Source organism: Cydia pomonella, chromosome 4 (genome assembly GCF_033807575.1).
Source record: "Cydia pomonella isolate Wapato2018A chromosome 4, ilCydPomo1, whole genome shotgun sequence".
Lineage (NCBI taxonomy): Eukaryota > Metazoa > Arthropoda > Insecta > Lepidoptera > Tortricidae > Cydia > Cydia pomonella.
Window position 1 is genome coordinate 9,104,837 of NC_084706.1, and position 19,251 is coordinate 9,124,087.

Genomic DNA, 19,251 nt, shown 5'->3' on the forward strand with positions numbered 1-19,251 from the left:
GGCCAGCGAATGATGGCAAAATATAAGTTCGAATTGGCCTCTTTCAGTGTTTACTAGCAGCACGTCCGAAAAGGTAGGAGGGTATGTTGATATGCTATCATCGTACTTTGGTAGTACCTACCTATGCATTTTGCTTTATTGTGCAGACATTTTCCAAGTAAAGGATAAAAGGTCAATGTCCGAATAATGATTATCAGATATTGAAAGTATCGTTACACTAAGTACCTGCGTATCAAGTATGTAGTAGTAAAGTAGTATGTTAGTAAACTCTTTATTGGACAAAACACTAGTGAATACAGTAAGATGCGTGCTCAGGTAAGTTCAATTTACAATAGGAAGAGGCAAGTATTGAGGCTTATTTATTCCTTTAAGTAAGGAAAGCAGTACGCAGATATAATATTGCTATTTAATATTTACTCAACACGGAACAATGGTGTTCCGGACATTTGGGAGGCATGCGCGGAGCCGAAGCCAACACGTAGAGCCCTTTTGACACTTTAATGAGATGTAACGGGTACACCGAGCGGATGCTGCCCTTGTCCATGTCATGGGACATACGCAGACAGCACTTGCGAGGGTGCAAGGATTACTGAGAGTTGATGGAATCTAAAATGAGCTAGTAGGCTATTGGGTGAAAGCGATGGACTAAATACTGGGCTATGGGATAAAAACTGGACGCCTCACTGTAATGACATAGAAACCAAGGTTATTATTTTCATTTTTTTTAATTGAAATAGATTTTGCCTTGCATTGTTATGAGAGCCGAATTTCAGCCCACAGTGCGCCTGCCTAACGGTATCCAATTTTATTTCCAGCAGACAGTGGCTCGCCCCACAAAAAGCGACATCTAGGATTGCTCAAGGGCAACACTGGTGTAAGGGCTTAGGGTAGAGAAGTGTCACTGGATTTTAAGCATATAGCCAACTCGCCACTTAGGTTTCCACATCTACCCTTGAGAACGCAGCTCTCGCGACTCCACTCTGAACGGCCGGCTAAGGCCAGCCAGAGGCAGAGGATCCTACTCCCACGGAAATCCCTAGGAGCACTTGCTACTCCCCACCAGCTTACCACAACTTGCGTTGACTGATTGCACTGGTAATATTACTTTTGAGAATTTAATATATCTACCATTTGGTACCATTTGGCGTCGAAACTCTAGGTCCATGCGAAGCGTCTGGTTGACGTAACTGGTGACCGAAGAGCTGGCGGCTTCTTCGCACAACGTATCAGTATTGCGATACAACGAGGAGATGTCGCCAGCATCCTAGGTACAATGCCTCAAGGGCCCATTTTAGATTTAAGCTAATTATAGTAATCCTCTGTATATATCCATTATGTATAATTGTTAATATATCTAGTCTAAACAATACCTAATACTAAACAACCAATTATTGCTTAAATATAAATGCCACATTTGAAATAGGTATCATTTATAAAAACCGATGCGTGACTCTTCCTAGTACGGTCACATCTGAAAATATCGATACGAAAAAAGTGCCAAAAATATGTATACACGACTTTATTGCCCATATATTAAGGTAGTGTATATATATTTTTGGCACATTTTTCGTATCGATATTTTCAGACGTGACTGTACAATACAATACAAATACTCTTTATTGCACACCTCAATACAGAAACAGTACAAATAATACAACACATAAAGAAGAGGTAAACAACAGGCGGTCTTATCGCTAAAAAGCGAACTCTTCCAGACAACCTTTAGGTAGCTTTAGGTTTTGTACCTATGTATAATAAGTGTTAGCAGCTATCTAATTCTTAGAACGAAGGGGTTTATTAAAAGCCTATCAGCTCTATTAATTTAAAAGAAAAAGACAAATAAAGCAAGGGCTCAAATGGGCGTTCTAGTCAAACGTCAGCAATAAGCATGAACTGCGAATCGACACGGCATTTTCTGAAGTCTGAACAGCTGCTAGCTGTTTTGCTAATAAGAATTGATCAACTGCAGTTCGAGCGGGAATATAAACAACGTCACAATGGCATTGTATTACAAGTAAACAATGTTGTGTTTTAGCGTTTTCTTTTCATAGCAGATAATGATATATTGGCTAAGAGAAATTAGAAAGGTCAGGAGAAAATATACGCAGAGATTGCTTCGGTTGGGTGCACGCCGTCGGCGTCAGTGCGCGCCGCATGGAATAGGTCACGCTGCGATTTCATGTTGTCAAACAAAAATAAACATCACATTTAGACTTTAAATGAGCCTCTTTATGACCCTCCTAGATAAAGCTAATTGTTTTTATTTAACACAATAGCGATCGTCTTATGAAAGGTAGTTATTAGATACTTAATATTCTGTTTTTGAAAATTTTTAGAGAGTTTATAAACATGCCTATAGGTTATATATTTAATGTGTGAACAATATTTGACATACCTATTCTAAAAAATATCTAAGACAGAATGTTAAGTACCTAATAAATAATAATTACATTATAGGCATATATATCATGTGTAAATAAATTTAATCCTATCATAATTTACTTACATAAACAGCGCCTAATTTGCTTCTGTTCAACCGCACAAGTCAAAGTAAAAGCAATCCTTGTCACAACAAGTCAGTTTACAAAACAATCGCCGGTAATGGTATCAGTTGTATAATATTTATCGAGGCGAGGTTGACGGGCTGGCGAAGCGCGGCTCTTGCGCCGGAGGGTACCGCGGCACTGGTCGCGTGCGCGCGCTCCGTCGCCTTATCGACGATACACCCGATAACATGCTGTCCAAGTGTTAGCGAATATCCGCCAATGTTCACGAGGCTGCCAAGCCATTGCCATTGCGCATTGGTGCTTGGGTCATTCTTATAAGTAGCTCGTTTTATGACACAAACTTTGATATGACATAAAAAAGAAATCTGAATTAAGATCCGAAGAAAATATTTATCACTTACTTAAAAAAATCGGGCATTCAACTCACCCAAGACAAAAGCGGTTGAAACGCTGTTCCATTTTCCTGAGAATCACCCACAGCCGAATCTGAAAGATAAAGATCTTGTTAACAAAGGATCAATTGTTTGGCATATCTCTATGGCATTATTATTTAGCAGAAGCAGAAATAAGTAAAATAATGTTTAGTATTTAGCGCGTAGATCTGCAGTGAAATGAGCGAGAGGTCACGGTCGGTCGATGTCCGTGGCGTCCCGAAATATCTCTCACTCTCATTTCTCTTGTATTCTAAGCGGTAGACGAAGTAAATAAAGAGAATAACATGTTTTATGTTCGTGATATTCTGAGAGAAACAAGAGCAGTGCCGTTTCTAATAAATTCGTTAGACCTACTTATCTATTGGCTATCTTGTAATATCGAATGTCTAGTCGCCGGCGTATATGACCTGTACCCCTAGTGTAAATATTTTCGACAGCGAAACGTGACGTACGCGTTTGCGTTAAGTGTCATTTTGTATGAGATTTTTGACTTTCCAAAACGTCCCGCTTGGCGCGCTGTTCAAAAACCCATACAAAATGAGACTTAACGCAAACGCGTACGTCACGTTTCGAAATCGAATTTATTTACACTAGGGGTACTGTTCATAAGTTAATGATGGTGTATCTGCCTACTCATACTCAATTTGGGATTTTGTAAATTTTTACTGTACGTTATCGTTTATCGTCAGCTGTCTAGCTTTTTGAGCAATTTTCATATCCCATTTTTCTCGAAACGTATATTATTTAAATTTTTATTATTTTTATATAATGATATGTGTAACATTAAATATTAACATGTTCGCTTCGGCATCGGCATTTACCTTATTAACCACACTTAACTCATAAATTAAGAGGGAAGAATAGCTTTTCGAATCTAACGAAATAACAGTAATTTTTCTATGAAATTCCACTTCAGGAGAAAATGTCGATCGCTTCAGCATAATATATTCTAGGTTGATTACTTAGGTTTCGCTTTTTTGGAAAAAACATTTTTTTTGCTTTGCAAATTTTGAAAACCTATAAACCTAATTTTTTATTGTGTCAATAGCTTACTAAAAAAACGGATGGTCACGTGGTATACTTTCCTCTTAACTATTGGTACATGTAATATGAGGTCAAATCTCTCTGTATTTAATCCCATTTTAATATATTATGAATAGGTATATCGATACACAACTAGATAGGTATTTAAAATTCGTATTGGCTTCCTGGAATAATTTTGATGGCCTGTTGAGCGCGCGCTAATTTAGTTCATCGCTCGTCCCGGCCAAACCAGTACAATGAGATTAATGAGTATCTAACAATGTAAATAAGACACCTGAATATTTACATAACTACTATTATTCTTTCTTGACGTCTTCATCAAACTATTAATTAACTACGATGTTCCACAAGATATTAAATAATTACAATGATTACTCATTTATTCATTTTGTTTAGTATTTAGTCGTATAAACGGTACCTACTGAAAGACTTTTTGAAAATATTAAGAGCTTAGGATACGGGAGCTGAGATTTAAATATTTTAGGCGAATATATCTCGCTGTAATGAAATCATCTGTGTCGGTCCGTTTTAGTTAATTGATGTCAGTTTTGAATACCATACTGTTTCTCTTGTAAATTAGGCCGCTTTTGCGAATATTTGAAGTACACTACCGCCGTAAGAAACAAAAATATAAAAAAAGCAAAACAGTCCGACATAGATATTAATAATAATAATACGTACCTATATAGCTTCAAAAACCACGGAGGAAACAGTCGAGCACGTTTGTATGGAGAAATGGGCACTCCTGTTGCCTCTTAACTACGTGATATGTACCTAATTAATCGGGAAATACAACGCTGTTTAGTCACAAAGAGTAAAAAAATATTAATGGTTTGTCAATCGGTCAAGTATTTACGATTGCATGAAAGTGTAACTGCATTGATTCACCACACCACGATGGAGCAAAGCGAATCTATTTCCAAAGAGCAATCTTACCGTAATCTCACTGTTTGCAAAAACGATAAAAATAAAATACAATAGGTAGTTTCAGCTACTGCGCGCGCGTCCTACTTGTGAGAAACTGCTCAAGTTTTTATAAAAATAATTATAAAGAAAAACATATCAATATACCTATTGTATTTTCATAACGGCACTTTATATTACTTAAAATGTCTGCATAAAACACTAAGTATACGAAATAAAAAGATAGCTTAAAAGAAATGGGCTTTTGACTCTTTTACCTACACATCATAACCTCTCTGTAATGCGTTCAAAAACAGAAAATACGACCAGCACAAAAATAAACCGTTGTGTTAGAACAAATTTCATAGTTGTGAAAATGTTACTTATAATTGATTAATTATTATAACCAAATCGATTTTATAATTACTTAAATACATTCAAATTTCTAGGATCTCTGAAAAACAGCAATTTGATTTGACCCCCGCCAAGTCGAGCAAAGCGAAGCGAAAGGGCACTACCTACATTTATTCGAAGCGTTTCATCGTTTTTTTGAACCCTCATAACTTGGGTTCGGATTATACCAGATAAACAAAATTCTCGGGATATAATGTCACAATAGTGGACTTATTAAGCATTAAAAAAAACAATTGCATACCTCTTATACTTTCGATTTTATTGATATCTAAAAAAAACAATTTCGTCACTGACTCACTCACTGATGATCATCAAAACCCTTAGGATACTTCCTGAAGTCCTAGGAAACTGAAATTTGGTATGTAGGATAGTATTAGTAGGTAGGTACACAAACAACAAAAAAATTCAAAAAATTTAAATTTTTAGCCCCTATGGGTGAAAAGGGGGGTGGAATTTTGTATGGGAAATCAATAGCAACTGAATCGATTTAGTTGAAATTTGGTATGTAGATAATTTTTGTTATGGGGAAGGATGTAGAATAGTCTTCAACCTCAAAATCACCTTGTAAGGATGAAAAGAGGAGGAAAAGGGCGTTAGGAGGAAAAAGGGGTTGAATTAAGTTTGTACTAGGAATCAGTAAAAAATGCAGATTGTATAAAATATGCCTTCAGATAAGTAGCTATTTCAGATTTTTGAATAGTAAATCACCTCAACCCTTTAAATTAGGCGATGGAAGATTCTCATAAACAACTTACAAAAAGAAGTGAAATCCCATTTAAAACATTTTCATGTAAAATGTTGGCTCGAACTGTCAAAAAGTTATCAGCCCGCGTAGCCAACGTGCCTATCGTTCACGCTCCGTGGCGAACGAAACGCAACTGTCACAGTCGCACTAATTTGGAAGAGTGATAGAGAGAGATGACTACGCTACGCTACGGAGCGTTACCGATAGTAACGTTGGCTATGCGGCCAGATCCAAGCTTCTAACTCTACAAGCCCTAACTTCACAAACTCTACACCTTATTGTTAGTCAAAATACAGCTTGGCCGTTTCGTTACTAGGTACAAGAAGTATTGTATAATAAAAATTATGAATAGTGAATACATTTTTCACCTTACGCCCATGTAACGAACGTAGCGAAACCCCCAACCATCCAATAACCATATTGTAGTGCAATAACAAGGATGTGACAGACGATATCTAGCGTCACCCGTTCAGTTCAGCATCAGCGCAAACGAAAACATGCGCATTTATTGTATGTTTGAATCACGTAGGTACTTATGTTTGAATACAGTGGAACCCTGGATAGTTCAAATCTCAAGGGACCCGCAGTTTTGTGTTAATTAACCAGGTCTATTCATAGTCCAAGATCCCAGAGCCGCCAGACCTTACTTATTTTCTCATGACTAAAATGTATGGGATAATATAGTTTTAGTATGTACTTTTAATGTCTGCATACTTGCTATATTGGCCCGACGGCCATTTGTCCGGTACAAGGTGCTAAAGGTTGGTGAAGATAATAATAATGATTATTAATATTCTCATGGCTGATTTTTGTGTATGTTTTAGAAAATAATGTTATGGGTTATTTTCTAAAACATACACAAAAATCAGCCATGTCACAGTACGTCACTCCTAAACAAATAGCCGTATCGATATCACAAGAGTTTCTTCCATGCGAGTACTGATGTGCCGAAGGAAACTTTCTAAAATTGCGAAATTTTCCACAAAGGAAAGTTTCAGAAACTTCTCACATTTTTTATGGGAATGGGAAGTTTCCGAAACATAAAATGGAAATTTCTTATATTTTTGTGAAATTTTCAAGAAATTTCCGAGATCTTTTCCAACTTTTTGGAAACTTTCCGCAACTTCCACATCTGTACTTACGTTTTAGTCGAGATTATGTAGCCTAATTTCACCATGTCTCATTAATTCCTGTCTCAGTTGGAATACACTCGTTTTGCAATCACGAGTTTTCGGGTTCCAACCTCGAAAAAAATTTTTTTTTTTGCACTTTAATTTTCTATTTTTGATTGATTGCGAAGCGCGTGTAAAGCGTATTCGTTTCAGTTTTATTATTGTCTGAACTTTTTTCTACAACCGTTAAAGTTCAAGTACATGGACAGTTGCGCAGGCGAAAACGGGCGATACGTGGGAGTACATGTTAAAAAAAAAATCGGAGCTGTTTTTGCATTTAGATTAATTTATCAACTTTGGCTTTTCTATACGGACGTCTTTGTAGATCAGAAAAATTTATTGATTATCAAATCCACTACATGCTTCGACAAAACACATATGTAATTTGCACAAGCATCGTCACAAACTTATTGTACATTAACACTAAAACAACTTATAAATTCCATAACAAGCTTCGTCAAGAACAAAAGTATTAGATTTTAGTACGTCTTTATGCGACCAATATTTCTTCCACGTTATAGCTATTCTTCTGTCTACTTCGTCTATATTCCTCTCTTTTGTAAAAGGATATTTGTTTGCCTAGGTAGAAATAGCTTTCTACATATTCGACAGAGGTATTGTTTTATAATGGTTAGTCAAGATTTTTGTCTTATCCAGATTGATTTCTAGCCCTATTACTATGTAAGTATGTATATCAATATAGCAGGGTACATAAATATCACCATCACGAGGACAATGTGCAATCACCTAATTCTTCTTTATCAATACTTAAACAATTACAAGAGCCCTTGAACAGTACTTACATATGTTTTGATTAGGTTAGGTGTATTTTAACAACAAGATATAAGTATTATCACTATCAGTTAGTTGTGTACTGTCTTGACCTGAATTTCTTTGGTATATATAATGCTACTCATGGCATTGAAAATTGACTTTTAGACTATGTAGGTATATTCGTAGTAATATTATAAATGCAAAACTATATCTGTTTGTTACTCTGTCTGTATCTTGTAAACTAACCGGAGACTTTTTAACGGGTTATTGTTTCCCATAAAGTTTTAAGTCATAATGTATTGTTTGTCCGCATTTTCGTTAGCCATAATTTGGTTTTTCTCAGAAACGCGTAAATTTTCAGGATTGCCATAAAACAAACCTAACCTAACCTAACCCATCTATAGGATAACCTAAGGAAATTCCTGAAAAATTAACGGTTTCAGAGTTATGACTAATGATAATATGACTATCATTACATTATGACTTTCGATAATTATGCGAAAGTAAGGGAATTGCTTTTTTCACACTACCGATTTAGATGATATTCATTAATTCACCCCTCGCAGATGAAGTCGCGGAAAGAAGCTAGTGTACAGTCAAGTGTAGAAATTTGGGAGCAACTTGTGCTCAAAAATATGTCCCATAACTCTAATGTTGGCCAATAAGGACATATAAGGACATATTTTTGAGTAAGTTGCGTGGACTCATATACATATGTTTATACTTGACTACAATAATATTAATAATTGTGCAAGTCTACGTCGTGTAATTAATTATCAGCCTCAGTCCCGGTGGATGAGACATGAGTGGGCTATAGGAACTCTGTGATAAAACAACCTAATTGTGTTTGGGGTTTTAGAATTGTCTTGATAAGTAGTAGTTGCCCGTGGAAAGAAAAGTACATTAATATTTTGCCAAAAGATTATTAGCTTAGCTTGGCAGAATTTTAACCATGGTGGTCTCTGATGGGAGTGACGTAGAAAAAAAAAGGTTTGCAAACTACAAAGTGTAATAAAATAGTGGGTATCCCTTTAAGGTCATATTCGGTATTGTGTTCCGATTAGGGAAAAGTAGTAGATTTTTTTTACATAAAAAGTCTATGGGACAGGACCTGTGACTAAAGTAAATACGAATATATAAGGTAGAGAGTCCTCTTGAAGCATTTTTTGGAAACTTATTTCCAATAAAGCGCTATCTCTGATTTGCATCCGAATGTATGTGTGCGTACACATCTACATATGCATCCGTATGTGCACTTTCGTTCTACCTACTTGGGAGGTTTACTTACACGTCAATATTTTGTTTGATTTCTTGTAACTTATAACAGTTTTTTGTTTACAAGATACCAAACAAAATATTGACTTGTAAACCACGTGTGTGTTTTTCTGCTTTCTGGTTGCCCTTCCATTCATTAACATCTCCGTAACATTTTAAAAGCAAAAAAAAACTAATCAATTCTTGATATATTAACATTTTCACATAATCATTTTCTCTAGCCTAATCGAATTTTCTAAGGTAGGTGCAAAGTGATTTCACTCCGTCATTGTTTGAAGCCCGTTATAATGAAAACGAATTATGGAACTGACAACTATTGTGGTATCATAATGTTCCTCATGCTATAGCGATTTTTATTTAACCGAACAAAAAATTTAAACCACCCGTGACAAAAATTATAAGCAAAGATTTGTGCTCAAGTTTTGGCGTGTTCAACCTTTAGCACCCTTATATAGCCTGTGGAGTTCTTTCCAAACTTCCTTTGGTGTTGACAGCCTTATTACTTTGCCGAGTGCCTCATCAGTAATGTTAGTTGTTATCAAAAGTAGAGATGTACTTTCCAACTTTAAAAACTCTTTTATATCCGTGTTGTATGTTGCCAAAGCAGCAGGTTGCCCTTCACAATACAATATCCATGAGTCCATGACTGCGGAGCAGCGCTAGCATGCGGTATTTCCATGAAATCCAATTGTGGTCGTCTAGTTTGGTGATCGAAATTTTTGTACGACTCCATTTTATTTTCAAAATATCAAATATCAAATATCAAACATTTATTCAGCAAATAGGCCATAGGGGCACTTTTACATGTCCATTTTTACAAACAATAATAAAAAAAAAAAAAAAAAACAATTACAAATATCGAATCTATGAAATAATAAATACTTTATTAGAGATGTATACTGTCTCTAAATGTCAAATTACACAAAAAAAAACTATGATAAAAAAATAAAACCATAAAATACTAAAATTCTTTAGAGATGTATAAGTCTCTAAGTGTCAGAGAAAAAATATAAAAAATAATTTCCGGGAGCTGGGCCCGTAACCACTTACGCGTTCTTAATGTTGTATTTATGCCTTTAAAATGTACCAATTTTATAGTGACATCTGGTGACGCAGTTTGCATAATCAGAAGTCAGCTTTACGCAAAAGTAGGTGTCTCGATCCAATTAATAGAAATCGCCTCCATCTTTACTAATGTTAACTACATTTCAAAGTGTCTCCCCCCTGATTATAAATTTGAATGTTGCGCCTTTTTTAATGTCAAAGTTGTTTGACAGACTGTAGGATTACTCTCGCCGCCCACAGTATCTCAAAAACTATAAATTACAGAAAAACCTATACGAAAGTCCAAGTCATCGAACAAGGACATTTAAGCTATGGAGTGTGGATTTACCTCCACCTTCCATAATTTAAGCCAAATTATAATGCGTGACTGATGACACGTGTTGTCATTTGTCAAGTCTCAAAGTCACTACAGAAGAAATTGTATCGAAATCATGAAGATTGGTAAATTTAACTAGTACTCATGTTGCATTGTGAAAAACATATTTTGGAAGCGATAAGTGTCTGTGCATGTGCACCACGCAGAACAATGCCTCAACATTGGCGGGCAGACGGACGCAAACCAGCTCGAAGTGCAGGCAATAATTATTATTTAGATATTTAAATAAATACTTCTGAAAGGGAATACTTGGGGCAAGATGGAGGGTGGGATAGATGTGTTTTTTTTTTATATCACAACGGTGGCCAATAAGCATACGGCCGGCCTATTGGTAAGCGGTCACCGTAGCTTATGGACGCCTGCAACCTCAGGCGTGTTACATGCGCGTTGTTAACTCTCTAAAAGCCTGTGTGTACGAGTATATATATATAACCGACAAATTTTGTTATTGACAAGCATATTTTTGTCCTCAAAATACTCTTTCTCTAAGTCCTAGTCAGAGTGGAAAAAAGTAGTAGCGGGGTCGATTTTCTAACTTAGATTTTTTTTCAATAATATTGTATTTATATTGCTTCAAACGAAGCATTTAGTTCTTCTGTATTAAGTTATTTCACCTATGATGAAAGTCATGTTAAAACGCATTTTACATGTATTTCACCTACTTTTAATTTTGCTAGCTACAGCAAACTTAGACAAGAATATAATTATTTAATCGAGAACCATATTAATTACTTAGGTGCCTACTTAACCATACTGTAAAATAATACAGGGTTGCCGGTTGCGATACCGGTTAGGAAGAAAGGTAGTTCCCACAGCGTGCCGTTACCAAGAAGAAGATCTTATACTGATGATCCAACAAGCTCCACTGTACAATCTGTATGTTTATTTATATTTTACTAGACTATCGCAAAAGAGTCGGCGTACAAGTACGTTGGTAGTCGATGGCAGAGTCAAGTCAATTATATAGAGGTAGAATCTTCAGTGTTGTGAAAGCGAGTCACACTCGAACCTTGTCAGATCTGAAGCTGCGATGGACTATGAGTAACTGGGAGCCCAGGGTGCTTAGCCAACATGCCAATCGTTAACGCTCCGTAACGTAGCGTAAGCATCAGGTCGTTGCGTTTCGCGTTCGCGTTTTTCTGTGTTTATGTTCGCTACGGAGCGTAAACGATTGACATGTTGGCTACGCACCCTGAGGCACTTGAGGGGCTACTGACAGAAACACTAACATCGTCCACGGTAGCGTGGAAAAATGTTGGCTTAGTGACGTGGGTTGGACTTGGAGTGACACCCCCAGCCTAATCGGTAGTGACCCTGCCTATGAAGCAGGAGGTCCCGGGTTCTAATCATGGTAAGTAAGGGCATTTATTTGTGTGTTTATCACAATTACCTATTTGTTTCTGAGTTATGAATGTTTTATATGTATACAAGTACTCGTATATTATATAATTTACGACAAAGTATATATATCTGTTTGGGAATATATTATTCATCTAGCTATAGCAAGCATTATACCTACGTCAAATTTACGTTCTGTCATTCACCGGACATTCCACCCTTAAAAAACTGCATTCAATCATTTTCGATATTGAGAATACCACTTGACAATAAACATGTCATGGCCGATGCATCGTGCCTGCATTTGATTTTATTTTAAAGTCACAATATCAATCCCTTTCGACTTCGGTCCTTGTGCATTTTATTTTGTTGTGAGTGGACACTGACTGACGTTGATTAGTGAGATAAGAAGAAAAGAAAAGATGATTATAGAAGATATACGAGTATTATAAGTCTAGGCATCAGAGTTTTTATCGCACGGTAAGACTAATAGCGAGCTATGGAGCCGACATTAACAATAAAATTCAACTGATATTCCTACTCATACTCATTCATCTATTAAATAAGTGATTTTAAATTTTTATAATCAAGTACTAGAACTTAGACGAGTTATATACTATCCTTTAATTTTGTCTTTGAACATATAAATATTACAAATAAGAATAATTACCATTGTTTGTATTTATTATATTACGAAATTTCATAAAAAAATAATATGTATATTAAAAGAGGTAAAAATAATATGAATATAAATTAATCAATACACAAAAGTTGTATGTGTCACACGAGAGCAAAGTTATTTTACATCTCGTGTTTTCTCTTCTCTCTTTTCGCTCATGATTCAATTATAGAATCTTTCGCTTACTCGGGACTCAAAATCAACACTCGCAAGAAAAACTAACTTTCCTCTCTTGTTGCACAAATAACTATACTGACAAGGTACTGCTTCAAACCTATTCTTATTTCCGTCTTTCTTTATTCTGTTCTAAACAATATCTTCGTCTAGTATTCACAACACACGCCTTACGGAGCTTACTGTCTGTGGGACAACGAACTAGGTGCGTCTGTGTAAAACTGCCATATAATATTTATATATTTAGTTTAAGATAATGTTTCCACGTGTTGCCTTGGCTGGCCCTGACGATAAAACTAAACTTATCACTTACTTTATTTATAGGTTGCAAATAAAAACCTTGCGATTATTTCAGGGCCGCGATGGCAAGGGCAAAATGTAGCAGTGATCTGATAAACTTTGATATCAGTATTAAATAATAAATATTTGCGAAATTACTAATATTTTTATTACTGTGTCCTCGCTCCTCGCCAAGGTTGTATGGAACAATCATGAGCTACACGCAATGTTCCATTTTTATTTTTTATTCGAACAGGTACTTTACCTTTAACTTCATTTTTCAGGCTGTTTCAGCAGAAGACATACCTGCAACGAACGAACCTGTATCCTGTGAAGCTGGCAAAACGAAACCATTGAAAAAACATGTTAAGCTGAGTAAGTATAGGTTTGATCTTAATTTGTTAATAACACAGGCAACATTTGTGTTGTGGTACTGTTATTCTATTTTCATTTCTCATGCTCTGAAAGTGGGTAGTTGTTGTTCTAAAAAGTGTGCAGAAAATGATACGTTTCCGCACTAGAGCATTTTAATTACTACCCAGTACGTTTTTTTCGTTTATTTCTATAAGCAATTAAATTTTGATGTTAAATAGATTTGTTGTAATAAAATATACTTTAATATTTGATTCTCCATTCCATAAATCACTATACTTTTACCTAAATTGCAAATTGTAAGTACCATCAAGAAACACTATAAAAATGAAAAGTAGAGTGTTTAACTCGAATAAAAGGCACCATTTCATCCCTTGTTTAACAATCTCCTATTGTTGTAGACCAAGAAACGGCATTACCTCAGGCTGCTAAATCAGAAGGCGGACTTGAAAATAAGCGGCAGGAGTTTTTAAAATTTCGAAAGCAATTTATTCAACAACAGGTCCATTTTTATTTTATATGCAACATAATAACAGAAGTTAACAATAGGTACTCTTATTGCACACCTCAACAAAAGGACACCGTACAAATCACAAACCGTAAGGTCGGGTTACATGGATCCAAGAGAGGGTAACTTTGGTCCACATGAATAGCGTGTATAGGAGGGTCTAATAAAAAATATAACAACGTGAATGGACAGCTAAAACAAACCACATTACAATATGCTATAATTAAACCTGCACCGAATGCTGTTATCCTCCAGGGCCAAAGTAACCCGACATTACTGAACTTAAAAGTAGAGGTAACACAAAGTCGGTCTTATTGCTAAAGAACGATCTCTTCCAGACAACATACATTCCTGTATATCCTATAGGATATCCTATTATAAAGTTGACGTTTATATGAACGGAAATGTGATTTATTAATGCATTGTAGTCTTTTTCAAACTCGAAGAGCAGGCACATTTCAAATAGCCATTATAGGGCTGTGACAATGCAAATTAGAAACGACTTTTTATGATTCTCGATTAAATCTGCGAAGGCCATATAATCGATTCTACTCGTATTGGTGATGATTTATATTTTTAAGTTAACATACCTTCACAATTGGACGCGACTGAAACGATTTGACTTCGGCCGATAAGTAAGGTTCCGTTTTACATAATGAAACTCAGCGATATTAAAATTTATCTTTTTATTTTTATAACATAGTAATATTCATTTTGGTGATTTGTGTCTATTATAATATAATTAATAAAATATCCAAACCTACGAAGATGAGTCCGACCAAGATAAGTTGCCAGCGAATTTGATAGCCCAGACGGTGCAAGTGTCAAATAAACATTTTAATTTCATAGAAGTTTGACCGTCTGTATGACCCGTGCACCGTCTGGGTTATCAAAATCGCAACGTATCTTGGTTTGACTCTATGTATTTTTTGTCATTTGCGAATAGAACCCTTAGCATGCCCACTGTTCTATTCTGTGGAATCACAAAACGGGACGCTCAGCAACTTCGAAAAAACGAAAGCAATCGACTGGTGGTCAAAGGACAAGAACACTCGAAAGCTCTAATCAAAGGGTTCAACGGCAAAACTGCTAAGGAGCTTCTAGGGCTCAAAAGGCACAAAATATGCGCGGTAACTAGAATATTGACTGGACACTGTAAATTGAACAAACACATGTTTCAAACTGGAAAGAAACAAGATGCGACATGCAGGCTCTGCCAGGAGTCAGAGGAGACTGCAATGCACATTCTCTGTTCCTGTGGACCATTAATGTCAAAAAGAAGTACCTACTTAGGTCGGCACGTATTGCAACCCTATGAGGTACAGAACATTACGGCCCAAAGAATCTGGAACTTCCTGGATTCAACAGGCATTAGTAATGAACTTTAAAGGGCCGTCACAATGGATCACTGATTGGTCGGGGGCGCTTAAAGGCCAGAAACACCCCCAAATAATAATAATAATAATAATAATAAACCCGCGGGGGCAGCTTGTGGAGAGCTGACGGTGAGTGGCGACACCGCGGACCCCTATTCCAGAGGGAACTTTTATTAGGCCCTCGCCTCTGCGCTTGCCTTCACCGGCCGGCCAGAGAGGAGTCGCAAGAGCGGGACCTATGCTCTAGGTTGGAAGTGTAAAATGTCATAACGCCGGCGGCCTGCTGAACAGATTACCGGGATCTGGCTTCCGCAGACTCACCTCTCGACAACCTCACAGCCGCTCCAAAGTGTTGCCCTATTGTCGCACTGTGCGTGCGGCCGTTGTGGGGCCCACTCAATGAGTTGGCGAGTCACCTGTCTTACACAATTTCGAGACTGATTGTCACGGCAGGTGTCCGCTAGTCTCCTCCCATAGCCTATTATCCAGTCCATCCAACTTTCAAATCAATAGCCTTATGACCTTAGATCCCATCGCAGCACAAGAGTGCTGCACTGCAATAGTCTTTGCACCTGGCGGGGACCATCTCCGGATGTATCATATTGTGCGCTCGGAGATGGTATCCGCCACGTGTATCCCTTGCTTGTAGATTAATTTGTCTTAAAGGGGCTCTGCGCTGTTGGCTTCGGCCCCACGCATGCCTCCCAAAGGTCCGGGACCCCATGGTCCCGAGATATGGTCAGACAGACAAATAATAATAATAAATCCACTAGTCAAGTGACCTTAGTAACTTTATGGATGGTGTATTGCGTGTGTTTTGTTCTGTCTCTTTCCATCATGTTGACACTTATGTGTGTTAGAAAAATCCTAAGCAGAGTCTTGCTATATTAATTTTGGTTAAATTAGGTATACCAGATTATGCTTTTTCCCTATAGAATGAGTACATCGATCGATACACCCAATTGCGTGATATGGAGGCAAGGTCTGGCATCCTCGATTCGCGGCCCATCGGAGAGGTGCGCGTGGTGTCCATCACGGACTGGCCGGTTCACGACCTGTTGTTCATGACCGAGACCTCGTCCACGCAGTACCATACCGAAATTAAAGGAGTTCTTGGTATACTGTAGTCGTATTGGGTGAATTGCAAAAAAAAAAAACTTATTCAGCGTAGTTAAGAAGCTTTGATTAGTCTTAAGTTAATTGATTAATTTGTGTTATGAAAATTAACCATGTAAATCGTATTGTAGTATTTGTATTGTATTTATTGGACTTAATTCATACACATATAAATCTGTCGCATACGTAAAGACGCTTTCATGCATATAACTTAAATAGAATTATTAAATTACTTTTGTGTAACCCGTGCCAATGCCGGGGCGGATCGCTAGTATAGGTATATGTTGTTTAATTATGTGACAAGGAGGTGGGGTTTGAAGTGCTTGCAAGTGTGGGCAGAGTGATATTTGTCCCATAGCTGCCGTGCTCGTAGTGCCCGTGCTCGCTTGTAGCGAAGAGCATGCCCATTCCATTTCAACCAAATTAAAGAGTTTTTGGTATACTATAGTCGTATAATATAATTAGACCGATATGCTCAATATTTGTAGTAGGTAGCTGATGAGCTTGAATACTCCCATTTCATTCCTATTTGCAACAGGGCCTAAGATACTCCAGCAGCTATCTGTTCAACTTAATGAGATACGCGATGAAGTCCTAGCCATGGGTACCGAGCTAATGAAGCGACGCTTGGATGTATTGAAATTTATACGCGCTATACAACGCAACGAGCACAGGGTGTTTGTATACGAAGGTCAAGTAAGTACAATCAGAAAGTATTAAATAAGATAAGAGTGACAGCCTCGGAACAATATACCATTCACCCTAAAAACTTAAGTTCCACAGTATAAATCTAGATGGCTAATTAGGTAAAGCAGGGAAAAACATCGAAATAACCATATATTTCGGTTTATTTTATACTCTAAATGTAGGACTCAGTTGTGTTTTCACATAACGACTTCGTATTATTAGATTGCCTAATTATAAATGAAGTAATTAACAAAGAACGAAAAAATACCGTTTTCGTTCCTATACAAAAAATACCGGTTTCCGATCCCTGAGGTAAAGTATATAAGTGTGTAAATTCAATACGAACGGACTGGTATTTGGCCCTGAAAGTTGGCCAAAATCACTTTTTTATTTAATTTCAGTTCTTTAAGCAATTGTTTCTTAAAACTAGTATAACTGCTCCAAATAATAACAAAAAATAAATCACGCTAAGGCTATCCAACACGTGTGTAGACTCAGCCGAAAGTTACCGTTCGCTGAGTGTGTCCGTATGACTGTTCGAAGCGCTCGGATTTCATAATTATGAACATTTTTTAACACTTAATTATAACAAATTAAGGGGGAAGAATAGTTTATCGAATTTAACGAAATAACGGTAATTTTTCTATGAAATTCCATTTTAGGAACAAACGGTTTCTACTAACTAAATCTTAACAAATCGCTTTGATTTTGATGTCGATCACTTCAGCATAATATATTCTAGGTTTATCGGTTTTGATTTTTTGGAAAAAACTATAAAAATATATTTTTGTTTGCAAATTTTGAAATAACCTATAAACCTAGTTTTTCATTGTGTCAATAACATACTAAAAAAATCATGGAGAATGGAAAATATTTAGAAGTGGAAAAACGTTTTCTCTTTTTGTATAGACGGTCACGTGGTATACTTTCCTCTTAATCTAGTTTTTCTAGAATTATACCCTTGAAATGTAAGCAAAGCACCAGACACATGCTATTAAAACACAAAGACACCCCCATTTGCAAGATCAAAGGAAGTTGTAATATGTTTCTCACCCTAGTCACCATATCAACCAAAAATTGCAAGTGTTCGTTATAGATTAAACCTTACTTATCTAGTATGTACTTCAGCAAAAAAAAGCCATCCCAGTGCACACGCCTATTTTTGGTGATTTTTACTTTGTAGGCGCATTCGATACTGCCTCCTCCCTCGCCTTCTAATTTTTTAACCATGGTTCCAAAAAATATTCAAGAAATCGTGAAACTAAAGCTTAGTAGAGACTTTCAAGGAAAATTATATCGAATATGATCGGTTGAGTAGTTTTTGCATTATTGAAAAAAAGTATTTTTTGACGGACGGGTAAATACGGAACCCTACACTGAGCATGGCCCGACATGCTGTTGGCCAGTTTTTTACCTTTTCCAAGGTAAAACTAAAATAAAATATTGTAAGGAAGCCACTAGAGCTACAAAATTTTGCCACTTTGTGTGTGTTCTACCGCTAGTACTATAGGCTGTGTTCTGAAGAATTGTTTGACATGATGCCCACGGCTACTTTCTGTCATCGCACCGGCACCGCACGCCGTCAGCAGGGTGTTCAACCTTACACCCTAGAACCATAATGGTGGCGCACTGTGCGGTTTAAGAGGAACTTCCTCACGCGGACGGCCCGGCTGCGTAATGAGCTACCTGCCGAGGTTTTCCCGAGGGTCTATGAGGTTCTTCAAAAAAGGAGTGTACATTGGCTACGGTGACTCTTCTTCTGGTAAAGATCTACGTGGTATGAAAAAAAATCTATGAAATGCGCAGAAACTGATACATTTATGCTCTAGGGCGTTTTACTTTACAAGTACGTTATTTTTTCAAGTAATTAAAATTTGGTTTTAAATGGATTGTGTACATTTTCCATTCTGATAATTAACTCCCCATTCCATAAATAATGATACTTTTACGTAAATACTTAACTGAATGTTACCCTCAAGAAATACTAAAAAATGTTTTTATTATACTCGTCAT

The 19,251-nt window shown here is 36.8% G+C and overlaps 2 protein-coding genes across 2 annotated transcripts in view; one reads left to right on the forward strand and one right to left on the reverse strand.

Moving 5' to 3' along the window:
- LOC133517023 (proton-coupled zinc antiporter SLC30A1) overlaps positions 1–2,988 on the reverse strand; it is a 38,961-nt gene extending 35,973 nt beyond the window's left edge. Inside the window, exon 1 of the mRNA XM_061850130.1 lies at positions 2,507–2,988. The gene's annotated coding sequence lies outside the window, so the exon portion shown is untranslated. The remainder of the gene's footprint in view (positions 1–2,506) is intronic.
- LOC133517476 (uncharacterized) lies at positions 304–19,229 on the forward strand. Its single transcript, XM_061850808.1, has 8 exons — positions 304–315; positions 2,636–2,747; positions 11,479–11,585; positions 13,464–13,554; positions 13,953–14,053; positions 16,371–16,551; positions 17,090–17,357; positions 17,551–19,229. Exons 1-7 carry the CDS (start codon positions 304–306, stop codon positions 17,269–17,271), a joined length of 786 nt encoding a protein of 261 aa, XP_061706792.1. The 3' UTR covers positions 17,272–17,357; positions 17,551–19,229.
- The last annotated feature ends 22 nt before the right edge of the window (positions 19,230–19,251 follow it).